The 12,244-nt window shown below is 35.5% G+C and overlaps 1 protein-coding gene across 1 annotated transcript in view; it reads right to left on the bottom strand.

Moving 5' to 3' along the window:
• Nucleotides 1-4,109: 4,109 nt before the first annotated feature.
• LOC307169734 (uncharacterized protein) overlaps nt 4,110-12,244 on the bottom strand; it is a 29,100-nt gene continuing 20,965 nt past the window's right edge. Inside the window, exons 2-6 of the mRNA XM_079890529.1 lie at nt 6,109-6,435; nt 5,089-5,379; nt 4,494-4,610; nt 4,328-4,392; nt 4,110-4,247 (exon numbers count right to left, since the gene is read on the bottom strand). Coding sequence (XP_079746655.1) covers nt 4,200-4,247; nt 4,328-4,392; nt 4,494-4,610; nt 5,089-5,379; nt 6,109-6,325 — 738 coding nt within the window. The 5' untranslated portion in view covers nt 6,326-6,435 and the 3' untranslated portion in view covers nt 4,110-4,199. The remainder of the gene's footprint in view (nt 4,248-4,327; nt 4,393-4,493; nt 4,611-5,088; nt 5,380-6,108; nt 6,436-12,244) is intronic.

The raw sequence follows: 12,244 nt of genomic DNA, 5'->3' as shown, positions 1-12,244 counted from the left end.
GTGCAAGGCCAATATGTCACATGTTTATTGAGTAAAAAAAAATGGCCAGATCTTGTAGGTATACATACTATTACTAATAATGGCACGGCACCAGTGCAACAAATTTTGGTCGCACAAGATAAAACAGGAAACATGCGACCAATTCGCAGTCTGAAACCCATATGGTTCATATAGCCTAAGTACATATTACATATTACTACATATCTGTCCTGTCCTGATTATCAGTAGTTTGTTACATACCTGGTTTGTTGAAGCATTGCTCTAGCACTGTTGCTCCGTATCCTCTCCTCAACTTTGAGTGTTGTGACTGTGAGTATTCCACTGTTTAAAAGTAGGGGAACCAGAACCTGTTTTGAATTTCAGTTAGAAGCCACACCGGTCTGTCTACAGGCATGTTTGCTCTAGCTTATGTTCACAAATTTGAACAAGTAGTTGTGCTTTTGAATTCATAGGCTAGTCTAACCTGGATAAATTCACTGCTGGACTATTGGTTCATTTTATCCCTGATGGCCCACACATATCATTTTGGGAAAAGGGAGAGATTGCTTTTGTTTAACTTTTTATATTAATATGAGAGCACCAACTATAATGTCTCTGAAAATATTTATCTAGCCTACAGTACTTCCTAATTCCTGATAACTCTTGAAGTCATTTGATTGAACTTTTTTTACATACTTATCATACTTATCACATTTACTATGTGGTCTCCTACACCATTATTATAATTAATTGATGTTCTTTCTTAAAAATACTGTCACATAGCCTACTTTATTTAGTTTTTCGTTGAGCATAAGGGTTTATTGTACCCTTTAACTCCCATAATATAGTATCAAAATCATTGTTGCCTTCAAAAGTTGCTCAAAGCAAGATGTGGTTATAGTTTCAGTTGCAGAGTGTGATTAAACCTTTATCCTGTTAATCTCTGTAAACAAGTCAGATTGTTGAAGCTTATCAGTGTTATCTGTTCTGTGCTCCGCTGAAGCCACTAAACTCTACAAAACTGTTCCTGTGTGGCTTGTTGTCCTGTTTTATACAATGTGGGAATTTATAGTTTGCCCCAACTCAGATTCCACTCCAAAGTATATTTTAGAATGAGCTCATCCCCAAAATGGCTTAATAGAGAAGGAAGTCAAGGTATTGTTTCTTCACCATTTGGTTGATCACATCCTGAACAAATGGGTTAGGGTTAGTGAGAATGGGAGTGAGACACACACATACAATCAGTCAGAAAACAAGTACAATCCACGGAGGCAGACGGGAACAAGAAATCCAAAACTCAGGAACAGATAAATATAACGAAAACAGGAACTGCTCGAAATGCTGCAGAGCATTCAACCACATAAAACAAGACTTCATACTGAAAGAGTGCAAAATGCATTTAAATAGACTGGGTGATGATGATCAAATGAAACAAGACCCAGATAAAACAGATAAACTAATAATGAGCAGAGGGTTCTGGGAAATGAAGTCCAGGTATAACAGAGTCTATGGAAACAGTGAGGGACTAGGCTGGGAACTGTTGGTACATGATACCTGCAGCTGACTGACATGTAACACTATAGTAGACTATTCATGTTGCAGTTACACAAATCTAAGATTTGTGAATATGAAATGAAAAAAATATGCCTCGCTGACTTTGCAGGGAAAATTTGAGCAAGAAGGCACCTCACAAATAATTATTTAAGACTGACTTCTGAGGCAGCGTAATGATTTAATGATCTATTTTACAATAAAATAGAGTGAGCTTTGGTGAAAACTAAGCAAATATTTATTAATTTCTCCCTAAAAATGTAAAAAAAAAACGTACATTTACACACAAAATGACCACCAACCGCAACTTTCAGATGCCATCTTTATTTTTTAGCTTAACTGTCACAAAATGGAAAGCAGGATTGTGGGATATAAAATTCAGCAAAGGATTTTTGCTGTCTTCAAAAATCAATCAGATGAAGGTTTCTCAGGAGAAAAGAAGTGAATCTAACATTGGATTCGGAAAGGCACCGTTTTGAACTTGAACGTGCCCCAGTTCTCAGTTTTGCACTGCAGAATAAGAGTCCTCCGTCCGTTGTGTGGATTCTTAACGCGTTTATTGCAACTTATATGTTATATGTAACTTAGGCTATATGTTTTCCATCAACCACCAGACTAACGAATGGCTCGACACAACCCGTACTGGGGAATAGACTAGACAGGGCTTTCTTCTTTGTAGACCAGAGTTCTCAAGTGTCATGGGTTTGCTATTTTCCCATTTTTCGAACTGTAGCCTAAGACACGTTTAAAAAAAAAAAATGTTTTATCATGAACCACGCTGTGTTTCATTCCTAAGTGACTATATAATGTATTTTACCTTCAAATAATCTAAATGTTGACTGAAAAGTAGGTGCGTCAGAAGTTCTATTCACTCTATTTTGGTTCGTTTTTGGTGTGCGCCTAAAAGATGTTCAAGGAGACTGAGATGCACTAAAGCAGCGCATCATGTTGTTTTCTTTATTTTTCAAAGGCATGACATTTTGTAGTCATTTTGAATGTACACAAATAAAAATATATATTTGACTGTTCCGAATGACAGAGTATTAAACGACAGAATATTAAGTTATTTCCCCCTGCTGAGCAACAAGTGATGGCGTCGGTGCATTGCTCGCTCACACAACATCTAGGCTATTAGTTCACTTCTGGCATTGCTAACTTGACATCGCAGCCTGTTCATTATTAATAATAATAAAACACAGTCAACCAAATACAGTATATAAAAAGTTATTCTGCTTAATTGAATTGGTCTGTTGTAGCCTACAATATAAAGGCTGTGCTGCACAGTCCTACTTGCTGTTATTCCAAACTCATTTCCTTTGCAGTGAAGATGATGGTTTAGCCTATGCGTGTATATTGGGACTCGACTGAAGTTTAAACGGACACTATGGAATTTTTCGCAACTAGGGGTCGCTAACCTATTTACAATAACAAAGACGTAGTTTGATGACCGCAACATTTGCTAAGAATTATGGATCTTGTCGTCAACGTCAAGCCGACCGATCTAATAATGTTTTTGGATGACTGAAAGGGATAGTTCACTTTGAAATTAAATTTTGGTATGTTTTAGCTTACAAGGGCATCCAAGATGTAGGTGTCTTTTTTTTCCACAGTAGTTTCAATTTTTATATTTTTAGGTCAAACCGTTCTTGTCTGTCAGTCATATAATACAGGTCTATGGTCACTGTATCAAAGAGCATGCACAGAGTCCAAATTAAAACAATTCTCCATCATCCAAATTAAACAATTCCCCATCATAAGTACAGTACATATTGATGGCCTAAGACACGAAACGAGTGGTTTGTGTGAAAAAACGAACAGTATTTATATAGTTTTTACCTTTTGTACACAGCCACGTCCAAGTGATCTGAGGGCGCTTGCGCTTCCTGGTGTGTGACATGTACGCAGACTGGTGTATAGATATATACACTATAGATGTCGCATTGGCTAATAATCTATAGTGTATATATCTATGCACCAGTCTGGGTACACGTCACACACCAAGCGCCCGCGCCCTCAGATCACTTGGACGTGGCTGTGTACAGTCTAGTCTGTTCCCCAGTACGGGTTGTGTCGAACAATTCTTTAGTCTGGTTGTTTGATGAAAAAAGATGAAATGTAGTTGCAATAAACGCGTTAAGAATCTGCACAACGGAGGACTCTTATTCTGCAATACAGAACTGAGGAAGATCTTCGGCTGACAAATCAAAGGAAAGGGGCGTTTTATTCCCGCCCACGTGTCGAAATCGAATATTCCAGCTGTTTATTAATTTTGCTACCTCAGAACAAAAAAACGAAAAATCACTTTTTTAAAAAAAAAAAATGAAAAAACTAAATAGGAACTGTTTTTTTCATTTTTCTACTTTCAATATTAAATTAAAAATGACTGAACGAATGATACACAGATTCTCTAGACATCAGTAAATAATCAACTGAAAATAATGAATCAGTAATAAACAATCATCAATTAACACTCACACGTAAGTTTGAAATATAAATTAGAGTAAACTAAAATAATAACAGTGTTAAGTGGAACAAATAACTTAAAGTGCAAAGAATAGACAGAACAAGCAGGTTTTTTTACAAGTAAATTTTAATATAATGTTGGATAAATTGCAGGAACTCAATAAAACAATTGTAAAACAATAAATAAATAAAAAGTCATTTGGATCTCATGCCACAACAGTTGAGTACACTGTGTGTTCTGCTGCAACGACGTCCTGCAAGAAAACAGAACCAGAATCAAAAATCAGATGAGGGGTTGATGGGTTTATACAGGCAGAAAAGTCTCAGTTCTTACCATAGACTGAAGCGGACGTCCACTGAATGTTGGACCAGCCTGCATCTCTTCAACATGAGTCTGAACTGTTTTAATAATAATCAGACACTGATTACAAATCTGTTTTAATCACCATTTAAAATCAATACGATATGTTTAAGCTTATGTATTTTTGCAAGTTACTTGCCTTTTTCCCATGTTTTTTTACATCTGTGATAAATCAAACCTCTGACCACAGCAACGACCACTAGCAGTGCTAGAGTAACAGCTATTACCATCATGAAATGTGAACGCTGGTCCAGTGCTGTAATGAACAGAGAAAACTTATAAACTTTTACACAGTTTAAATCTGTAAGTAAATCATGATGATGGAACGGGACACCTAACATGTTGAGTTACACTTCTTCAGAGAGATATGAGCAAATGTTTAAAGGAACTTTGGGTGGGACAAATTGAAACACTTGTCCTTTTTTAAATACACTGTATCAGACCATGTTATGCTACTTGCTAGTCCGAAATATTTATACTTGCTATTAATTTATAATTTATAGGAAGATCTTTACAGCATTTTATTCTACAAACATGTGTATATGATTACAAATATTTAATTTTTCTAGGATGGGCTGTACATTTTAAATGTGTATCTGCTGAAGGAACATTTAGCAAAAAAAATTAATAAATTAGAATATATTGTAGATTATCATCAGAGTTAAAAGGCATGAACTAAAAGCAATGAAACACAACAACTCTAATTAATTTATAACGATTACAGCATAACAGACCTGGACATGGTTGACAGTGTTCACTGATGTTCAGATGTGTGGTCTGGTTTCTGATGGGATTGTTGATCACACAGCTGTAAGTGTTGTTATCCTGATATTCCACCTCCAGAGGTAGAGAGAGACTGATGCTGAGATCAGACACACTGATGCTGGACAATACACTGATTCCTTTGTACCAGGAGAGAGTCACATCACTCACATTCAACACTGAACATACCAGTGAACAAATCTGACTAGATGAACCAGATGATGAAGAACAGTTACTGTTGATGACAGGAGAAGGAAGACGATCTGGAAACAATAAAATATGCTGTTTTGTTATTTAAAAGCAGTGTTGGCTATTGCAAACTTCAAATCAAGTCAAGTTTATTTATCTGTCATACAAATGTCAAAGACAATTTGTACATTGAAATGCATTTGGTTGAGGCTCAGGAATTCAACAGCAGTGCAATATTATAATTCAGTAAAATTTAGAGAGAGAGATAAAGTAGATATTAAAGTATATAAATATGCAAAACAATTATGTTTGTATGTTTGCTTTGTATATTAAATAATAAAATGTATAGTATGTGCAGTGTTTTAAGACACTGGTTATAGAGTGTATTATATTATTCACCCAGATTAATGCTATAATATAATTAGCGTATTATTTTATTTACATTTTGTGTGAGAAGCATCAACTGTATCGCTATTTACACTAAATTTAATCAAGGTGCTTATTGTTTCTGTAGATTATCATCATTTTATTATCATATGTTTACAAAAAGTATCTACAACAAAAAACATCTAAACAGCGTAAATAGCATCTTACTTCATTTACACTTATAGTGACTCCCATTCATAAAGTGAACAGTAATAAAATTTGAAATGTACTTTTTCGCTATTAACTGAAATTATACAGTCAATAATTGAATTACAATGTCGTTCAAAAGAAACTAAAAGTCATTATGAATAATCAGGACAACGACAAGTTGCCATTCCATGAATATGATGCATAATGTATTAAAATTGTCAACTCACCATAAATATAAATTGTGAAATTCTTCATCTTTGTCCCTGAGCTCCTGATGATCTCTTGTTTGTAAAGTCCAGCATGTGCCTTTGTGATGTTTTTGATGGTCAGAGATCCAGTTTGCCTGTCTATCTGAAGTCTGTCTCTGAACTTCTCAATTTTAACATTATAAGAGATGATACGTCTGTGGATTTCAGCAATACGAGTGTCATTACGCCCAGACATCCACAGTATGTGATCATCTCTCTGTACTTGAACATCAGTGTTTAGAGTGACAGAATCTCCCTCAGTCACTGACACTGACTTCACTGCATCTGTACCAGCACTAAACACACCTGAAACACATTTAGAAAATATTTGTAAGTCTTATGTTTAGGAAAATATATATAGGCCTACTGTATTTGCTAGATAATCAATTAGATAATATACATTTGCTCATCAATTATTGGCTGAAGTTGTTAATTTATCACGAATCAAGTTTATTTTAATGTATGAAATAAACAGGACTAAAAAATAAACTGATTATGAATGAGAGAAAACGTTTTCCTTGTCATTTACTCTTTCGAGAACAGCCTCTTGCATTAAACATTTACACTCAATCTTCTGTATACCATGACAATGTTTACTCTGAACAAACTGCACTGAAGAAAGTGATGTAGTGTCAGTTTATTCTGTGATGCATTCAGTAAAACTCAATATCACTCAGTCTCCATTATGGTAAAACAGAAAGTACAAAACTATCTGCAAGGTATCTGATGTCTCGCCATGAAAAAAAGGCTAACCAGTTAGATACACACACCAAGTGATCAAACAAACACATTCCTTTGTAATTCTGTGATATGAGAGATCAACTGTGGATAAATATTAAATTATATATTAGGATTCAAATCCTACAAATCATATTAGTGTGGATTGTGGAGGGGAATTCAAACTAGACAAAGCAATATTTATATCTCTCTCTTCAATGCCATTGCAACTACCAAAATGACGAACTATCCCAGAATTTCAAAGTTATGGATTAGTTTGTTTGCACTAACAATCACAGGTTTTGTCAATTTGTCAAGCAAAGCAATGATAGGGACTAACCAGGTCATTTCAGGTACATTTCAAACCTAATTCTTCACCTTAATCTTTTTCAGTTCATATCTTTGTGTGTGTTTGTGTATGTGTGGCTCTGCTGCCCCAATGAGCATATCTTGTACAATGGCCATGCTTTATTTTTGACATTTCTATATTCCATCCATCTCAAGGAAATTATTTTTGAGTTTTCAGTGCGAGTTAAATCCCTTTTATGGCCCATTTTACCTGTAAAAGTAAACCTGCCGCACATCTGAATTAAGGGTGTTTTTCACTTTTATCCCTTATTAACAATTATATAGCTCTTATAAATATACCATTTATATATATAAAAGTAAGAGTAGTTAAGACTGATGTGGTTTAGAATTGGTAAAATGTGCTTGAAAAAAATATGATCAGAATATCGATTTGCATAATAATGTGGGCAGACGGTATGCCCATTCCTGTCACAGCACATTCAGGACAAGTTCATAAACTAGAACTAGACCTGCCTGTTGCAAATAACTCCTACTATCAAACCATATGCTTTACGATTATTTTCATTTGCCACCACAACAACCAAACTACTGGAATATGGTAAAAAGTAAAATAATGCCAAAAGCTTTTGAAACAAAAAAGCCTGTTGAATTGCACTGCTTGAAAAAATAGGCATTGCATTAACCATGCTTGTATTTTAATGCATTGTATTTTTAGGGCTTGCATTTTCATGGGCTGAAATGAATATTTAAGCTGTGAATATTTCAATTAAAAACATTTCAAACACATTTTCATTATTAAAAAAATCAATAATCCATATTCACCTCTCATATTTCACTTCCAAAATATCCAAACTGTTTAAAAATACAACCTATAATATTCAACAGGCAATCTCTCTCTCTCTCTCTCTCTCTCTCTCTCTCTCTCTATTAGAATATATATATATATATATATATATATATATATATATATATATATATATATATATACACACACACACACACACACACACACACACACACACACACACACATATATATATATATAGGCTACTGCATTAGCTTAAACTGGGAAGAGTCATAGCACTTGCATAATTGTCGTCCTCCTATTGTTAGTTTAACTATAAATCGCTTTGGATAAAAGTGTCTGCTAAATTACTAGCCTAAATGTAAAATTGGCTTGACATTGGACATTCGCACATTTACGGACTGTCTCTAAAGTTGCATACAACATTGGCATACACGTTTCTAACTTCAATAGCAAACTTCAAATTTATTTGAATAAATATCAAAAATCGAAAGGGTGTGCATTATGCCTGACACTACATGAACACTTTACAGTTGGTTTTATGCCTGCAAGTTGTTCTAGTCAAATGCTATTGAAGTTAGAAACGAGTATACCAAAGTCGAATACACTTCAGAGACTGTCCCTAGATGTGCGAATGTCCAATGTCAAGCCAACTTTATGCCAGTCTATCAGGAAACACTCAGTTAAGTGTTTTATATGTCCAGCAGGGGAATCCTGAAGTATTGAGGGAAACCCTAAAAGCCTGCATGCAGCACATCGCCACAATATAAAGTTAAAGGAACACGCCGACTTTTTGGGACTTTAGCTTATTCACCGTATCCCCCAGAGTTAGATAAGTCCATACTTTTTTCATCTCCATGCGTTCTGTAACTCTGTCTGACGCACCACCGCTAGCCTAGCTTAGCACAAAGACTGGAGGTAAACCGCTCCAGCGAGCATACTGCTCTCAATAAGTGACAAAATAACGCCAACATTTTCCTATTACATGTTGTGATTTGTATAGTCATAGCGTGTACAAATAACAAGGTCACATGAGACATGTCTGTGTCTCATGTGACCTTGTTATTTGTACACGCTGTGACAATACAAATCACAACATGTAATAGGAAAATGTTGGCGTTATTTTGTCACTTATTGGGAGCAATAAGTAGGGCCATTTTTTTTTATTAACAGATCGGGCTTTGGTCGGACTCAGGCTCATTTAGTGTCTCTCCTTTCATCGTGCCCATAATATATGTGCAGAGCGCAGGCTGTATGAAATATTGTTATATTGATAATATCATAAATATGCAACGCAATATGCGATTACGCGAGTGCCGCGATGCGCATGCTATGCATTAGGTAACAGTTGACCATACAGAGCACCAGGGAGAAGTTGGAGCATGGGGAGTTACTAAAAGTTCCAGAGACTTCAGGAAAAGCTGCATTTTGAAAGAGTTTTGATTTGAATACCTGAATCAAATGATGCCTGATTTTTATGAGCCTGAAGCCCAACGTTGGATGCTATTCTTTTTCTTCACAACACTCGTGAATATGGTGAATGAGCCTACTCAGTTCAACGGATTTGTTTTAAAAAATGTATTATTTTTATGTACTGTAAAAAAAAATTTAACCCTCCCAAATCAAAAATTTCAAGTGACCGATAACATCTAAATTTTTCAATTGGCCCAAGTGAAATTCTGTAAATTTAATTTTATAATTGACAGAATTTCACTTGGGCCAATTGAAAAATTTAGATGTTATCGGTCACTTGAAATTTTTGATTTGGGAGGGTTAGAAATTTTTTACAGTGTAAGGGATAATGTATAGCGAGGCGGTTGTTATAGCGAATACAACCCCGACAGGCTGAACGGGACCCCGACGCAAAGCGGAGGGGTCTTGAATCAGCCTGAAGGGGTTGTTATTCACTATAACAACCGCCTCGCTATACATTATCCCGCTTATTACATGGCTACCTACAAAATAAATAAATAATTTGAAACAAATTATAGATTTAAAAAGGAGTTTATTGATTTGTTTTTCATGGCAACGGTGTGTTATACTTCACAGCGGTCTGTTATCAAGAAATAACAGACCACATTCTACATTGGAATTCAGCCAAGCAAAGTAATAATATTATTTAACGTGAAACGTTGTTCTTCAGTAAAGTTACTAAACATCAAAAAAAGGTAGGCCGTAAATCTTTATTTACTGCTGGATCACATTTGGCTATATAATACTCTCTACACTGCATGCTTATGCTTCTCTGTAATGGACAGTCTGTATTAATATTTGTGGGCATGATTGTCAGTGGTGGTAGTTATGTTTGAGGCCTATAATACAATTTTATCTAGTAGCGTGTGTGTATATGTGTGCATCTAGCAGAGACAGCGCGCATCAGAGAGTGCGTGTCAGAGAGAGCTTAAAGTGGTATTGATGTTGGTCTCGGGTCGGGTTCGGGCTGAAAAATTGCAGACGTTTTCGGGCTGGGGCCGGATTAGGGCTTGAACACCACGGGCCAGGTCTCAGTTAGGGCTGGATTTTTTGCCCCGTGCGGGGCTCTAAGCAGTATGCTAGCTGGAGCCGTTTACCTCCAGTCTTTGTGCTAAGCTAGGCTAGCGGTGGGTCCATCAGACAGAGTTACAGCACGCACGGAGATAAAAAGGCTATGTATGGACTTAACTCTGGGGGATACGGTGAATAAGCTAAAGTCCCAAAAAGTCGGTGTGTTCCTTTAAGGCAACTAAACAACCAAGAGAAATATATGCCAACCTCAATAATGTAACATTGGATCTGTACATCCGCATCGGGGAATAACATTATAATCTCGTTCACGGTAGAGAAAGATGCATGTAGGCTACACAGGAAAAGTAACCGTGAAGGCACTGAATTTAACATAAAACAGCCGTCATAATAATCACAAATACACTTACATTGCTGTAAATGAGTTTTATGAATAAATGGCTTGCTCTAACTGTTGCTGGTCTTCGTCAACAACACGCGCGTTTGCACCCCCTGCTGGTGATGGAGAGTATGCTCGGTAATCTACTGCTTTTCCTGCAGTTCCTGGATGTCAACGTAGTATTTTCTGTCGAATTTTGACCACTGAATTTGTGGAAGCAAATTTGCAAAGCAAAATAAAATGGACTGGAAAATGCCTGTTGAATATTATAGGTTGTTTTTTTTAAACAGTTTTAATGTTTTGGAAGTGAAATATGAAAGGTGAATATAGATTATTGAATTTTTAATAATGAAAATGTGTTTGAAATGTTTTGAATTGAAATATTCACAGCTTAAATATTCAACCATGCTGAATTTCAGCCCATAAAAATGCAAGCCCTAAAAATACAATGCATTAAAATACAAGCATGGTTAAAGCAATACATATTTTTACAAGTAGTGCAATTCAACAGACTTTTTTGTTTCAAGAACATTTGGCATTATTTTACTTCCATACTGGAAGCTTGATTGAGTGTCTCTTTATCTTCACTTTCACTGCAGTCCCTCGTTCACCACCAGAGGTCAGCACTGACACACTCGTTTTCTTTTTTCTTTATGTACAGCTTGCCTGTTTTCTAGATTGTTTCTTTGCCCAATGCCTACTATTTGGACTATTCTTACAAAGGCTAATTTGTTAATCCCCAATAAAAGTCTTTGTATGAAGATCATTCTACCTTATCTGTGCTCCTGGTGCGCAACAACACAACGAAATTTAAACGGCAAACATAAGTTAGCAACACAAAGGAAACAAGCCTCAACACAACAGAAATGGTCCTATGTGTGCACACAAAAATATGCTCCTAAGACCGGAGCATAGACTTTTGACCTCTGTAGCGGACAGTATTTTTTAGAGAATTTCTCTGTCAGGTCTGTATTGTAAAGAGCACATGCAGGGCTTTTCTGAAAGCATCCTGAAACCTAAAAACTATGTATGAAAACAAATCTGTTGTTTTTGATAGGCCTTAGTGTCTCTTTATTTTTTAAAAACCTGAGTCCTGTCGTCCACAGTGTAACACATGAATACAAATATATATGCATGTATGTATATATATATATATATATTATATATATATATATATATCCCAATTTGTTTATTATGCTCCAAACAATGTTATTTATGTGATTTTTCTTTTTACCTTTAAATTACATTTAAAACTACATTCTCAAAACTTTACTTTTTTTTGTCCAGAAAGCTTTCTTCATTTTATTTTGATTTTTTTTTTGGGAGATTCTTAGTGTTTTATTTAATTTAAATTTGAATAGATTGTATCAAAACATTATAAATAAATAACAATTTAAGCAATA

Source organism: Squalius cephalus, assembly GCF_949319135.1.
Source record: "Squalius cephalus genome assembly, chromosome: 13".
NCBI lineage: Eukaryota > Metazoa > Chordata > Actinopteri > Cypriniformes > Leuciscidae > Squalius > Squalius cephalus.
This window is presented reverse-complemented; position numbering and strand designations above follow the sequence as displayed.